General features: G+C 71.2%; 2 protein-coding genes and 1 pseudogene across 3 annotated transcripts; all 3 read right to left on the reverse strand.

Moving 5' to 3' along the window:
- Positions 1-109: 109 nt before the first annotated feature.
- Positions 110-3780, reverse strand: LOC311628500 (double C2-like domain-containing protein gamma; annotated as a pseudogene). Its single transcript, XR_014797072.1, has 11 exons — positions 3437-3780; positions 3226-3305; positions 3086-3157; positions 2574-2711; positions 2284-2484; positions 1538-1677; positions 1201-1255; positions 1011-1109; positions 845-926; positions 590-685; positions 110-515 (listed from the first exon to the last, which is right to left on the reverse strand). The product of XR_014797072.1 is annotated as a double C2-like domain-containing protein gamma (transcript).
- A 1860-nt stretch (positions 3781-5640) lies between these two features.
- Positions 5641-7507, reverse strand: NUDT8 (nudix hydrolase 8). Its single transcript, XM_084895519.1, has 4 exons — positions 7258-7507; positions 6645-6777; positions 6043-6120; positions 5641-5950 (listed from the first exon to the last, which is right to left on the reverse strand). The coding sequence occupies exons 1-4, from the start codon at positions 7449-7451 to the stop codon at positions 5717-5719; spliced, it is 639 nt and encodes a 212-aa protein (XP_084751645.1). The 5' UTR covers positions 7452-7507; the 3' UTR covers positions 5641-5716.
- Positions 7508-8045: 538 nt separating this feature from the next.
- On the reverse strand, positions 8046-12979 carry TBX10 (T-box transcription factor 10). Its single transcript, XM_084894636.1, has 7 exons — positions 12744-12979; positions 11676-11777; positions 10961-11132; positions 10309-10464; positions 10005-10072; positions 9653-9747; positions 8046-9261 (listed from the first exon to the last, which is right to left on the reverse strand). The coding sequence occupies exons 1-7, from the start codon at positions 12872-12874 to the stop codon at positions 8972-8974; spliced, it is 1014 nt and encodes a 337-aa protein (XP_084750762.1). The 5' UTR covers positions 12875-12979; the 3' UTR covers positions 8046-8971.
- Positions 12980-14563: the final 1584 nt, after the last annotated feature.

Below are 14563 nucleotides of genomic sequence, written 5' to 3' on the forward strand. Positions count from 1 at the left end.
GCCCATCACTCGGGCCCGTTTGCCAGCTGGGGAGGCTGGGGCGGGATGGCCAGCTCCAGGTCATGCTGTGAATCCACTGGCCTCCGGTGCGTCAGTGAGTCTGTCCTGAACACCCCCTGGGCCCTTGAGGGTGGGGACTCGGAGAGCAGGGTCCAGTTTGCCCTGTGCGGTGATCGGCCAGGAAAGAGAAGCTTGGTTCAGCCTGGATTGGAGGAGAGGTTTATTCCTGCTTCGGCCCTGGGCACACGTGGAAGGAGGGGAGGAGGGAAACAGTTTGACGAGGGGATGGGCACGGGGGGCGAGGCAGCCCTGGTTCCTCCCACCTCTGGGAGGCGTGTGGGTCAGTGTGGGGAGGAGCAGTGAGCAGGGCCGGGCCAGGTGCCCAGCTGGTCGCTGAGCTGGAGGGGCGCACTGCCGTCCAGCGGGTGCCACAGCTCCAGCGGCGGTCACTGTGGCCCAGGCACTCCCTCCAGTGCCGCTGGCGCTCCCCGCTGGCCCGGCCGCTCAGCTGCACCCTGCCTGGATGGGGGAGAGCAGTCAGGAGATGTGTGGTGCCCCTTGGGCCCCCACCCGGCTCCCTGCATTCCACTCACCAGTGAAGTCGTTGGCTGAGCCCAGGTCATAGTCCCACACGGACAGCAGAGGGTCCTCCGGGCAGCTCCTCCCTGCGGCCCGCACAGAACTCCTGCGGGAAGAGAGGAAGGCAGGCGCTCGGTCCCTCCCGGCCTCAGAAACAGGCCCAGGTGGCGAGGGGCTCGGGCCTGCGGACCTGTGTTCTCTCCCTGAGGCGGGGTGCTGACCCCACCCAGAGCAGCAGGCCTGCCTGGGCCTGGGCCTGGCCCACCTCATTGGATTCGGGGTTCAGGGCCTTCTTTCGAACGCTGGTCTTGTACTTAGTTTTCTTCCCCACATTGGGATGCAGGGACCTGGTTGGGGGACGGGGTCGGGTGAGGGGTGGCTCTGGAGAGGAGCCCAGAGGACTCCCAGCCCGCCACCTCTGCCACACTCACAGGCGGACGAAGGGTCCGAGGAGCAGGCCGCCCCCGGGAGCTGTAGCACAGGGACAGCAGGATGTGCCCGCGCTCCTCCCCGGGGCAGGCGGGGCAGCCCTGCACCACAGCCGCCCGCCCGCCCGCCCGTGTCAGCCAGGGTGTGAGCTCAGACAGGCCAGTGGTCTAACTTCATGGTTCAGTTTCACACTCGTGGGCCTGGTGCCCTGGAAGGCAGTTGCCCGGGCCAGCTGTACCTCCAGAAGCTAAGAAGGGGAGGGGCTTGCTCAGGCCTCGCGACCGGCGGGTCACATGTTTGCCGTGGAGAGGAGGGAAACAGGCCGAGAGCCAGACAGGCCGGGCACGTGTGATGGCCTCCCAGAGGGCCCACCACCCTCCCGCTGGGAAAGCCGCGTCTCGGGAGCCGCACAGGTCCTCCCGTACAACACCCGCCCTCCGCGCGCCTCCCCCCCCCCCCAGTTCTGGGACCAGCCGCCCTCCACCCCCTGTCCCGGGACCAGACGCTGAACGCCTTTTGCCACACTCACCCTGGTGCTTCCAAGAGGAGCCCTCGGGGGGGGGGGGCCGGGAAGGATGTTTCTCCCAAATGTAACCTAGGATTCGATTTGCAGGAAGTCCAGCCGCCGGGCCAGCATCTAGCTCTTCCTGTGGGAGTGTCCGTGGGCACCTGCCGGCACCCGCACTGCAGTGAGCGGGACAGGCGGTGGGTGGCACAGGTTACCAGCCCCACGGAGGTGGCACTTGCCTGGCCTTGTTTGGGCACCAGCTGCAGTACCCTGTGGCTCCAGTAGGGGGCAGGGCAGCAGCACTGGACCTTCCATCAGAGGGGCCTGGGCCAGTCCTGCCTCAGTCTAGTCTTGGGTCTCCCCTGGGGCCCCTCCAGTTACTGTCACTGCCTCCTGACAAGCGCTGGTCCAAGGGTGCCAGCCCCAGGAGTGGCACCACATTGACCCCCGGGAGCAGCCAGGGAGCCCCACCTTGTCCATTCTCACCTGCCCTCCGCGCTGCTCCGGCCACACAAACCCCAGCAGTTTCAGCCTCTGCTCCAGGGGCCTGGGTCTCTGCACCCCCTCCCCGAGGGCTTTGCGGATCCCTGCTGTTCCCCAGGCTCCGAGCCTCAGAACGCTCCTCCCAGCCCGCCTCACACCTGCCTGGTGCCCGAGCACCAGGCCTGTCCCCTGCACAGCCTGCTCAGGGCCACCGGCCTGCGCACCGCACACAGGGACACGTGTGTCCTACGCACCGTGCACAGGGACATGTGTGTCCTACGCACCTCGTACAGTGACACGTGTGTCCTACGCAGCATGTACAGGGACACGTGCGTCCTACGTACCTCGTACAGTGACACGTGTGTCCTATGCACTGCATACAGGGACACGTATGTCCTGCGCACCGCGCACAGGGACACGTGTGTCCTGCGCACCGCGCACAGGGACATGCCATGGGACGTGTCCAGGCGCTCCGGCCTCTTGGTCTGAAAGAGCAGAGAGCCGGTCACCTTGTCTCCCTCCCGCCCGCCCCTCCCCAGCTCCCCAGCACACGGCTGTGGGCCCCGGACCCCACCTTGTGCGCCGCCCGCCTCACCGGCCTCCGCTTCTGCAGACACAGGCTGAAGCTCCGGGCTCGGCTGGGCACCAGCTTCCGCAGGGGCAGCCGCAGCTCCCCAGGGGGGCGCCCGGCGCCGCGGCCGCAGCCGGGGTCCTCGCACACACACACACACACAGCCTGGAGGCCCCGGGTCAGACGGGCAGGCGAGCCCCCTCCCCCGCCCCCCGTGGCCCGGCTCCGGCCCCACCGCAGGGTCTTGCGCCGGCGTGGGGGTGAGGCCGTGAAACGTGACGCCTCCTCCCAGACCGGCCCCCGCGTGCCCCGCCGTGCGCGTCCTCAGCTGGCCTGGGGGCCGGCCGGGGTCAGGGTGCCTCGCCCCGGGCCCCCCAGGCCGCCGCCCTCCCAGGGTCCCGGGGTGCAGCTGCCGTGGGAGCTCAGGCCTGGGGGCCGGGCCGGGCCGGGCCGGGCGGGTGGGTGTCCCAGGCGGGGGGAGGGCCGAGGGCAGCAGGAGCCGGGGTTGCCCTCACCTTGCTGGCCCCGGGCAGCAGGTTGGCTTTGACGGAGGTGTCCAGGGAGCCTGAGGCTGGTGGCTTGAGGCCCTGGGGGGGAGCGATAGATGTGGGTCAGGCTGAGGCCCAGGCCCACGGCTCAGCCCGCCCAGCCTCACCTTGGCACGGTGAGCCATGCAGTGCAGGGCGCTGTTGTCCGCATCGAAGAGGAGGGTGAACCCGAGGGTGCCCAGGGCGGCTGCGGGAGGGGGCACGCAGGTCAGTTCCTCTTGCTCCTGCCCCCGTGGCACCGTGCCTCCTGCCCGGCCCCGCACAGACCCAGTCCTGGCTGGGCCGGGCCCAGGGTGCCCTCGCCCCCGCCCCACTCACTGCTGTCGTCCGAGTCTCCCTCTGGCTCCGGGTCCGGCGGTGGCTGGGGTGCAGAGCAGATGGCGGGGGGCACTGCGGGGGGTGGGTCTGGGGCGCGCAGGGCAGGCCCTGCGAAGGGGTGGAAGTGAGGGAAGTATAATAGTCAAAGATGAGGCAGATGGGCCGGATGGGCCCCGGGTTCACGTCGATGGCCATGTGCTCCTGCATGCTCACCCGCGGCGCCCGCCGCCAGCCCGCCGCCTCCGTGCCCGCCGCGTCCGCGCCCACCATGGGGCTCAGACGGGGGAGGGGCTCAGACAAGCCCCCTGGACTGGACGGGAGGGGAGCACCCTGGGCCTAGGCATGGTGGAGCGGCTTCGCTGAGGGTGCTGAGGAGGACCTGAGCACAGAGGGCAGGGTGGGTGGGTGGGGAGGGGGGCTCCAGCCTGGAGGGGGACCCGGTGGCCGACGGTGCCTCTCTGCGCTCTGCCGCCCGGCTCTGCCCGCTGCCCGCACTGGGTGTGCGCCCGACTGCGGTGACTCATCGGTGTGACCCGGCCTCCTGGTACCCGCGAGGGAGGGGAGGGCGGGGCTCAGAGCCCACTCCGGGCTCAGGAGAGGCACTCCCCTGCCTGACTCCGAGGGCCCCTGACTTAGCTCTGGGCAAGGGGGCGTCCGCCTCCCTCCGCCCTGGCCAGCCCCTCCCCCTACTCACAGGCTGCGGTTATTTTTACCCCATCATGGGACCTGCTCCGAGGCGGGTGCCCGGTGACAGGGGTGAGGGCGATGGGAGGGGTGTGGGGGGTGAAGAGCAGGTGAGAGGGAAGGTGCAGGAGGAGGGAGCATGTGGGGAGGTGTGGAGGGAGGGCGGGGTGTGGGACTCTGGAGGGCGTAGAGGGGTGTAAGGGGAGGGAGGGGAGGGGAGGGCTCATGTGGAATGTGGGGGTGCCCGGGAAGGGGGGGCACTTGGGGAGGAGGCATCTGCGGTCTGGTCCCTTGCAGCGCACGCTTCTGGCACGTGGGTCAGATCACACCCACTCCTCTCTCCGTTACGGGCCTGGGTGAAAGTCCCAGCCCGGCACTGAGGCGTGCCCCTGGCACCCCCCATCTCCACGTTACTCCTCACGGTTTCCGTGAGCACCCGAGCTCTGTGCCCGGCGGCTGCTGCCCCAACCGTCCTGCCCTGCCCTCGACCCGGCTCACCCCTGCCTCCGGTTTCAAGGTCACTCTGCCCGGGAGCTCGGCTGGCTTTCCCCTGCTCGGCACCCCCCTTCCCAGCGGTCCTTTGGGGGCCGCCCCCTCCCTATTCCCAGCCCACCCTCCTCCCAGGGCTGTGCCCCAGACCCTGCCAGTCAACGACTCCAAACCCAGCAGCCGCACGGCTGGCTCGGGAAGGGCCTGGGCCCAGCAGGCCAGGCAGGGCGCTTCCGGGTTACCCTGGCCGAGCGGAACACTGGGCCACCTGGAGCTGCGGCCCTCTCCTCCCTCTCCGCGGAGTGGAGATGGCTCCTGGGGATGAGGCCGGCCAGAGAGAGAGCCCCTGGATGCAGCCAAGCCTGAAGCGACGTGAACCCTGCATTCACAATCACCATTCCAGCCAGTGGGTGGCGCTCCCCATCACTTGTCCTGGCTAATACTGCCCAGTCCACCTGCCAAAGTCCAACTGACCCCCTCTACTCTCACAGCACACTGCCTAACTCCCCTGTGACTTACACGTGATCGTTTAATGTGCGGCCACAGGAGGGAGCATCTGGTCTAAGGTCTCCCCTAGTCTGAGCCCCTCTCCACCCCCAGAGGCCAGGACAGCATCTGCTGGTCCCCAGGTGTGGCCCCGCCCAGCAGCTGGAGCATGGTGGGCGCTCAGCAGTCACGTGCAGGGCTCCTCTCCAGACTCCCGCGGCCCAGCACGGGGCCCGCCAGGCACGGCGGAAGGAGCACACGTGGCTGAGTGTCTGGGCTCGAGTCCGAGAGGGCTGGTTCAAACCCCAGCGTGGTCAAGGCGTCTGTCCTCTCGGAGCCCAGGCTCACCAGCCCGGGACAGCGTCGGCCCACCTCACGGGGCCGAGGCGAGGGTGGAACGAGAGCAGTGATGCCAAGTACCTGGTGCAGGGTGCGCGCCCCTGCGGGGGACAGTGTGCTCGGACAGGGGTGCCCAGCCAGGAGCCCCGCTGTCCCAGGGGGTCTGCTCGAGGCCGGGCGCTGGCGCAGAAGATGCAGTCCCAGAGTCGGTAAAGGCTCTTTATTCAGTCCCGAGGCGGAGCTGGGCTGGCGGGTGGAGGCGGGGGCTGCAGGGACCAGCCTTCAGGCCCGGAGCCGCCACGCCCGGGGGATCTCCAGGCGGGGCTGGTAGGCGCCGGGCGCCAGGACCTGCAGGGCGAACTCGGTGATGACGGCCGTGAGCCCCCAGACGCGGTGCGGACCGTGGAGGAAGACGGGCATCGTGTAGCGGAAGTGGCCGCCCTTGCAGAAGTGGGTGTAGCCCTGGTGCTGTGCCTGCAGCAGGTGGGCCAGGGGCAGCGCGAACACCTCCTCCACCTGCGGACAGGAGGGGCGGACAGAGGGCCGGCCATGGCGGGCCCCCTTCTCCCCCCGGGACAGCCCGGCCCCAGGCGCCCGGCCCTGCTCACCTCCTCGGGGTTGGGCTGGAGGTTCTGGGGATCCAGTGGGCCCACACCGGCCAGCACTGGCACCACGGTGTTCTGTGCCTGGGCCAGGGAGGCAGGCGGTCAAGGGAGGCCTGGCCGCGGCAGGCCTTTGGGCTGGAGCGGGGGCTGAGGAACCCCACCCTCGCCACCCGGAGGCCTGGAGCGGCCACAGCCGGTCCCTCTGGCCCTGTCCTGCGGGGGGCTCCCTCCAGCCACGCCGACTGCCTCGGGACCCCTTCAGCCTCCGGCCCTTCGCAGACTGTTCCCTCCACTTAGAAAACCTTCCCTTCTTTCTACGACCCTAAAACCTGCCCTGTGGGGTCTTCCCAACCCTCATCCCAAACCGGCTCATCCCCACGCCGCCTCCCCGGAACCTGAGCCCCAGCATCCATCCCTGTGAGAAGAGGGTACAATAGCCCCGGAGGGTTGTGGGGGGCGGACGAGGAGGGGCAGGCAGGCGCCGGTGCCCTGCGTTCCACCCCTGCTGGAGCCCAGGACCTGCTCCTGTCCCGGGTCCCGGGTCCCGGGGCGCGCCCGGGGCAGGCAGAGTGGGCGAACGGGGGCCTGGAGCCCGGCGGGCTCACCTGGTCATACACGGGCTGCAGGACACCCCACACGCGGTCCTCGGGCACCGCCAGGCCCAGCTCCTCCCGGGTCTCCCTCAGGGCCGTGTGCACCACATCCCGGTCCCCCGGGTCACACTTGCCACCTGGGAAGCTGACAGGCGCAGGCGGTGAGGCGGAGGGCCAGGGACCCCCAAGCTCCCGCCCGAGTTCCCAGCGCGGCTCCGGAAGCCACCGGCCTCTCCGGTGCGGGCCTCCCTGAGCCATGGCGGTGGGAGAGGCCCCGGACTCAGACGTGCAAACTCGGCCTGCGGTGGCCCCGGCGCTGGCCCCGGGGGTCCCCAATTCCCGCCGGGGGCGCGGCCGGGGCGGGGAGCCGGAAAGCCCGCCCAGGCTCCCCAGGCTCTGGGACCCCGATCTTTCCGCAGAGGCCCGAGGGCGCCCCTTTCAGAGGGGTCACAGCTTCGCGGGTGTCCCAGGCGGGAGGTGCTGCGGGCGGCTTCGAGGGGCCCCGCGGCGCCGGGCCCGGGCTCCCCGCAGACCCGTCCTCCGGAGGCGGAGACCGAGGCGGGGCCCAGCGTCCCCGGTGCGGCGGCCCTGCCAGCGGGGCGCGGAGCGGAGGGCCGGGCGGTACCTGACGTCGCCCTTGTGCCTCCCGGCCAGGCGGCTGGACCGCAGCGTGTAGAGCAGCGCCGGGGCCCCGCGCACCGAGCACAGCGGCACGAGCACCGCGGCCGCCGCGGGCCGCGCGCGGAGCCGGGCCGTGGCCGTGGCCAGCAGCTGCCGGCAGCGCCGCTCGCCCTCCGCCGACAGGCAGTCGGGCAGCATGTCCGGCCCGCGCCGCCGCTCCTGCCGGGCCGGGCCGCGGGCGGCGCTCAGGGACCCGGGGGGCGGCGCTCAGGGACCCGGGGGGCGGCGCTCAGGGACCCGGGGGGCGGCGCTGGGGTGGCCCGACGCCCCGCCCCGCCCCGGCCGGGCCTGCGGGCTCCGAAGTTGCCCAGGCGGTTTAGAGGCGTGGCCTAGAAAGGGGCGTGGCCTATGCAGGGCGTGACCCATATGGGGGCGTGGCCTCTCAAGGGCGGCCTCCAGGAGGGGAAGTGGGGGCGGGTCCATAAGGGGCGTGGCCTATGTAAGAGGCGTGGCCTGGTAAAGAAAGTGGCCTGGTAAGGGGCGTCGTCTTGCAAAGGGCAGACTCCAGGAGGGGAAGTGGGGCCGGGCCCGAAAGGGGCGTGGCTTTATGTAAGAGGCGTGGTCTCTATGGGGCGTGGCCTCACCACAAGGGGCGGGCTCTAAAGAGAAAGCGGGGCGGGCCGGAAGGGGCGTGACCTGTGCAAGGGCCGGGCCGGAAGGGGCGTGGCCGGTGTCTTCGCTGCCCGCAGAGGCGGCGGGGCGGGGCGGGGCGGGGCGGGGCGGGGCGGAGGTGGGGTGCATGTCAGGCTCCTGTGTCCTCCAGCTTCGGTCGTGCTCGGCCCGGGGACCGATCTCAGCCCTTCGGACACGGAGCTCAGGAATCGGGGTGCCTTGCTGCTGAGGCCCCGCCGGCTCCCCGCCCTGCGCCCGTGTGTGTCCGTTCCCCTCCGAGGGCCTCACAGCAACGGCTCCAAGATGGGCGGAGTCGGCGTTAGGGGTCCACGGGCGCCCTAGGATATCAGGGCCGCGCCGCCCTCCGGCTCCTGGGGACCCACCCCGCCCGCCTTCCCCGTTCCAGGCCCCTCCCCTCTCCTTTCCGCTCCTCTGGGTGCTGGTTCAAAGGTGGCTTTCTCCAGGCGCTGCCCCGGGTCAGTCCTGATCAGATTCTCAAATCCCTCCCCCACCCACCTGGGCCCCTGTGGTCATTGCCTGCTGTGGTTCCGGAACCTGAGCCAGACCCTGGCCCCTGAGGGCCAGACCCCAGCCACGCCCAGCACCGGGACGTTGAGCGGCACGTGTCCTCAAGCCTTGACTTTGAGCAAGAACCTCTCCGAGCTGCAGTTCAGCCTCATCCGGGCACACGGGCAGGGAGCGCCAGGGCCCGGGAGAGCTCTGGGTGCCTGCAGCCCAGGCTCCGGCGTTCAGTGTCCCTGAGCCCTCCCCCAGCAGCCCTGCGGACAGAGGGGCTCTGACCACCGTGCCAAACAGTTTAATGTGTGGGGAGGAAGAGGGGGGCAGAGTTTGGAGGAGTCACCCCCACAGCAGAAGGGCACAGGTTGGGGGTAGGAGGCCTGGTTCCAAGCCTGGCACTATCCCAGCCTCCCCCTCTGGGCTTCTGTGCTCACTGCTCCCCTCGGGAAGGGTGGGGTCTCTGCAGAGGTGAGGCTGGGGGGCGTGGGGTCCAGGGTAAGGGGACTCTGCCCACAGGGTACCCTTCGTCACTGAGGGTCCTGGTGGGACCTCAGGCAGGTGGCAGTGGGGGACAGGAGCCCCAGCCCAGCTGGGAGGCGCAGGCCGCCCCGATCCCTGCCAGCCTGGATGCCGGGGAGGGGGTACGGTGTGGGCCGGGCCCTTGGGATGCCCAGAGAGCTCGAGGCTCCGGGGTACAGGTCCTGGTAGGCGAGGGCCCGGTGGGCGGCGGGGGCCAGCAGAGCCTCCGGGGTGGCCAGCAGCGGGGGGTGGAGCCGAGCAGGGGTCCTGGTGGTGAGAGCTGGAGCTTTGTTGGGATCTGAGGGAGGAAGTGGGCTGAGTGACCCCAGCCCTCCCCTCAGGTCCACTCCTGCCTTCTCCGCGTCTCCCACCTCACGCTGCCCGCCTCAGCCTTGGCTCTCGCTTTGCCTCTGCCTGGAATTTCTCTCACTTTCTCCCTCCCAGGCCTGCCAGGCCCAGCGTGGGAACCACCTCCCCAGGAAGTTCACCTGTTCGCGCCCCCTTCCCCCAGAAACGTGTCCCTACCCTGTCTCTGCCTCGGGCCTCACATCGCCTGAGAAATCTCTGCGTCCCCTCTGCCTCACAGGTGCCCAGCGGCTTGCAGTGTGTGCTGGAACTCCTTCTGGAAGCCCTGGGTGCTGGCCCTGGCTTCTCACCCCCGTGCTGGCTCTGGTCCCGCCGGGTCTAACCTTTCTCCTGCTCCGCGGGGCCTGTCAGCGGGCAGGGGCCGAGGCCGCTGCGGCTCCGGGCGGGGACGCCAAGCAGGGGCTGTGCAGACGCGGTCCTGGAGGGCAGGCAGGGGTGGGCAGGGGGTCAGGCAGGGGTGGCAGGGGGCAGGCGGGGGGGGGCAGGTAGGGGGGGTAGGGGGGCAGGCAGGGATGGGCAGGGGTCATGCCAAGGATCTGGTTCCGAGTCAGCCAATGAGACCCCAGGACCCGTCAGTGGGCGTGGCCTCCTAAGGAGCCAGCCCAGCAGGTGCCTGGGGACGGGGCGAGGGGCTGGGCCAGGGCAGCGGGCAGGCCTGGCAGGAGCGGTCAGTACCAGGAGTCTGGGTCACTCTCTCTAAAGCCCTTGGCGAAAGGGTTGCTGGCGATCTTCAGCTGCGTGATCTGCAAAGAAGAGAGTGGCGCGAAGGGTCAGCCCTGAGCTGGGACGAGGCTGTGGGGCACCAGGCTCACCCATCCTCACCCCCCGGCCCCCGTCAGGAGGCCCGGGCCCCGCACCACAGCGGGTGTGAGGGCGGGAGTGACCGGCAGGTGCTCGGAGCCCCAGGGCGGAGAGAGTGTGTGGCGGCCGAGAGAGGGAGCCTCAGTCTGGGCCGGTGAAGCGGCTGTGGCCGACGCACCCGGTGGTTCTGGTAGGCCGTCACGGCCGTGAACTGGGTCTCGGCGAAGACGAAGGACTTGAAGTTCTCGTGGGCGTAGCGCTCGCTGTCCCTGCGCGGGTCCACGAAGACCACGTGGAAGCGCGGCTGGTAGCGGTGCATGGAGCTGAGGATGATCTGGGGGCGGGAGCAGCTGTCACTGAGGCTGCGGCCGCCCTCCGGGGCGGGAGTGCCGGGCCCCGGGGCTGGGGCATCCTGGCTGCTGTGCTTCCTCTCACCCACAGGGCGCTGCTCGCCGCCTTCAGCCCTGTCCCGTCTGACCGCCTCGCCCGCCCGGGGCCTCCACCATCTGGCCTCCTGTCGCACCCGGTCTCCTCAGCGGCCTCCCTGTGGGTCTCCTGCCTCCACCCGGCCCCTCGTCACTGTCAGACCCTGCCGAGGCCGGCCTGCCCCCACGGCCCCCGAGGCCCCCACGGCCCCCACGGCCCCCACGGCCCCCACGGCCACGGCCACGGCCCCCACGGCCCCCACAGCCCCCACGGCCACGGCCCGGCTCCCGTTTGTTTGTCAGAATCAGGCCCTGAGGCCCGGCCCGCCCTCACAGCCCCCAGGGCCACGGCCCGGCTCCCGGCCCGGCTCCGTTTGTCAGAATCAGGCCCTGAGGCCGGCTCACGTGGCCGTTGTCGTCCAGCAGGTTGTTGGTGAGCTTGAGCTTGTCGAAGGACACGGTCTGCCGCATCCACTGGGCGCCCTTGGCCGGCGAGTCGGGGTGGAAGTGCACGCGGCCGGGCGTGGCCGGGTCCGCCTGGCCCGCCACCAGCCAGGCCGAGCTGTGGAAGGCGTACCTGGGCGGAGCGGGGGGAGGTGCCGGCCGCATCGCACAGCGCCCCCCGCCCCCGGTGCCCGCGCACTGGCCCCTCGCGCCAGGGGGAAGCGGCAGCTCCGAGAGCTTCCTGCGGCTCCGCCCGCCGTCCTGGGCTCGCCCTCTCCGCCTGTCCCAGCTGCTGCCCATGCCCACCGCCCACCGCCCACCGCCCACCGCCCACGCCGGCTGCCGGGCTGGTGCCCACCGCCCACCGCCCACCGCCCACCGCCCACGACGGCTGCCGGGCTGGTGCCCACCGCCCACCGCCCACCGCCCACCGCCCACGCCGGCTGCCGGGCTGGTGCCCACCGCCCACCGCCCACCGCCCACCGCCCACCGCCCACGCCGGCTGCCGGGCTGGTGCCCACCGCCCACCGCCCACCGCCCACGCCGGCTGCCGGGCTGGTGCCCACCGCCCCCACACTCCCGCTGGTGCCCCAGACAGGCCTCCCTGGTGCTGCCCGATCGGGCCCGCCTCCCGGGGGTGCAGCACCGCGGACGGAGCCGCTCCCCCCGGCCGCACCTGTATCTCTTGTCGTCCAGGGGCACGAAGTCCATGAGCAGCGCGTAGTCGGCCAGCGCGTCCATGCCCAGGATCTTCACCTGGAAGGTGGGGAACATCCTCCTGGGGAGGGGGTGCCGGCCGCCTGAGTGCGGCCCCACGGGCCCCCGCCCGCCCCCCCCCCGCTCACGCCCCCCCCCCCCGCTCACCGCCCCCCCTCCCCCCCGCTCACCGCCCCCTCCCGCTCACGCCCGCCCCCCCCCCCGCTCACCGCCCCCCCCCGCTCACCGCCCCCCCCCGCTCACCGCCCCCCCTCCCCCCCGCTCACGCCCCCCCTCCCCCCCGCTCACCGCCCCCCCCGCTCACGCCCCCCCTCCCCCCCGCTCACCGCCCCCCCCCGCTCACCGCCCCCCTCCCCCCCGCTCACGCCCCCCCTCCCCCCCGCTCACCGCCCCCCCCGCTCACCGCCCCCCCCCGCTCACCGCCCCCCCTCCCCCCCGCTCACGCCCCCCTCCCCCCCGCTCACCGCCCCCCCCCGCTCACGCCCCCCCTCCCCCCCGCTCACCGCCCCCCCCCGCTCACCGCCCCCCCCCGCTCACCGCCCCCCCCGCTCACCGCCCCCCCTTCCCCCCGCTCACCGCCCCCCCTGCTCACCGCCCCCCTTCCCCCTACACACCGCCCCCCCGCTCACCGCCCCCCCCCCGCTCACCACCCCCCCCCCGCTCACCGCCCCCCCCCCGCTCACCGCCCCCCCCGCTCACCGCCCCCCCCCGCAACCTGCCCCCCCCGCAACCTGCCCCCCCGCTCACCGCGCCCCCCCTCACCGCGCCCTCCCCCCTGCCCCCGCACACCTGCCCCCCCCCCGCTCACCGCCCCCCCCCCGCTCACCGCGCCCCCCCTCACCGCCCCCCCACCCCCGCACACCTGCCCGCCCCGCTCATCGCGTCCCCCCCGCTCACCGCGCCCTCCCCCCCGCCCCCCCCCCCGCTCACCGCGCCCCCCCTCACCGCGCCCTCCCCCCCGCCCCCCCCCCGCTCACCGCACCCCCTCCTCCCCCCGCTCACCGCCCTCCCCCCTGCCCCCGCACACCTGCCCGCCTTGGTGACGATCATCTCGGTGCCCAGCTGGTTGAACTCCTCCCACAGAGCCTTCATCTCCAGCTGCACCGTCACGCCGGACACGTGCGGGTTCTTGGGGCCCTGCCCGGGGGGCTCCGCCATGGCCCGGGCCCCCGCGGAGCCGGCGGGGAGGCCGGGTGGGAGCGGGGGAGCCAGCCGGGGCTCCCAGCCGGAGCTGCTCGCGGGCGGGGGGCAGGTCTCGGAAGCTGCCAGGACCCCGAGGCCCGCGGAGAGGAAGGCTGGGGAGAGAGGACAGAACGTGGACCCTGCTCGCCCCCGCTCCACCAGCCGGCCCTCAGCCTCCAGGCTGCATGTAGGTGCCTCCTTCTCCAGGAAGTCCTCCCTGACTGCCAGGTCTGTGTGTGTTCCCACAGGTAACGTGACTCAGCTTCACCTCATAAGGCACACAAATGCTCACTTATCGATCAGACCATCAAACCTCAGAGGGAAGGCAGGGGGAGGTGGGGGGAGGGGGAGAGATCAACCGAAGGACTTGTGTGCATGCATACAAGCCTAACCAGTGGACACAGACACAGGGGGGCGGGGGGCAAAGGGGGAATAAGGACACACATGTAATTCCTTCATCAATAAAGAAAAATTTAAAAATTAATTAATTAATTAAATGCTCCCGGAGCCGGAGACCAGGCCTGGCTGGCTCCCGGGGACCTCTGAGCCGTCCGGTGGCCGCGGGGAAATTGTCCCCCTTCCCTGAGCCTCCGCTTCCACCGCCGCCCCCAGGGCCTCGCCATGCCTGCGTCCGGGCTGCTGGAGGGGCTGGGAGGCACCCGCGGGGCCTGGCACACAGCTAGCCTTCAGCGACACGCTTTATAGGTGACGGGACGCCTGGGTGGCGGGGTGGGTGCGGGGGGTCTTTCTCAGCTCCGTGGGACCCCTCCGTCCCTGGAAGCTCAGCTCTCCTTCGGCGGGACGAGGCAGGGGGGTCTCCGTGGAGAGACCACACTCCGGAGACCCCCCCTTACCACAAGCTCTCTTACCGCCTCCGACCGGACACCCCGCCGGACCCGCCCGGAGCCAGCTGTCTGCCCCGGCCCCTCACTTTCCCCCCAGATCCTGCCTTCCGACCTGCAGTCCTGGCACCAGCCTTGGCCAAAAGCCGTGTCACCCTCCACCCTCCCGGTCAAACAAGCAAGCCCCCCGACCACAGCGATGGGCTGTGTGCGCCCACGCGGAGGGCGGTCAGCAGGACAATCGCAGTAACAGAACGATGTGCTGGTGAGGGCGCGGGGCCGGCCGGTGGGACCGTGAGACGGTGCCGTCGCCGTGGGCAACGGAATGGCGGTCCCCCCAAAACGAACCTCAGGGTTCCCACGTGGCCCGACCGCCTTGCTCCTGGCACACACCGGGAAGAACCCAGAGCCGCGGCCGGACAGGGCCCGGTACACCGCCCTCACGGCAGCACTGGCCACAGCGGGCAGTGGCGGAGGCAACGCAGGCATCAGGACGGAGAGCAGAGCGTGGTCTGTCCAGACACGAGGCACTGTGCTGCAGCCCTACCGAGAAGGAGGCCCTGCCCGGCCAGCGTGGCGCAGTGGCTGAGGGGTGGACCTGGGAACCAGGAGGTCACAGTGTGATTCCCGGTCGGGGCACAAGCCTGGTTGCAGGCTCCATCCCCAGTGCGGGGTGTGCAGGAGGCAGCCGATTGCAGATTCTCTCTCATCACTGATGTTTCTATCTCTTTCTCTCTCCCCTTCTCTCTGAAATAAGTATAGAGAGATATGTTTTTAAAAAGAAGGAAGTTGAGGACATACGCTGAGTGAAATAGCCAGACAG

This window comes from Pipistrellus hanaki (genome assembly GCF_964339955.1).
Source record: "Pipistrellus hanaki genome assembly, chromosome: 9".
Classification (NCBI taxonomy): Eukaryota; Metazoa; Chordata; class Mammalia; order Chiroptera; family Vespertilionidae; genus Pipistrellus; species Pipistrellus hanaki.

Bases quoted from the DNA above. Each gene is read 5' to 3' on its own strand.
- NUDT8 (XM_084895519.1), bottom strand. From the start codon at position 7,451: ATGCTGCCCGACTGCCTGTCGGCGGAGGGCGAGCGGCGCTGCCGGCAG. The intron at 6,778-7,257 runs GTACCGCCCGGC...TGCGCCTGTCAG, and splicing joins AGGCACAAGGGCGACGTCAG to CTTCCCAGGTGGCAAGTGTG. The intron at 5,951-6,042 runs GTGAGCAGGGCC...TCCTGTCCGCAG, and splicing joins TCCAGCCCAACCCCGAGGAG to GTGGAGGAGGTGTTCGCGCT.
- TBX10 (XM_084894636.1), bottom strand. From the start codon at position 12,874: ATGGCGGAGCCCCCCGGGCAGGGCCCCAAGAACCCGCACGTGTCCGGC. The intron at 10,465-10,960 runs GTGAGCCGGCCT...TCCCGCCCCCAG, and splicing joins TGCTGGACGACAACGGCCAC to ATCATCCTCAGCTCCATGCA. The intron at 9,748-10,004 runs GTACTGACCGCT...CCTGCCCTCCAG, and splicing joins GAGAGTGACCCAGACTCCTG to GACCGCGTCTGCACAGCCCC.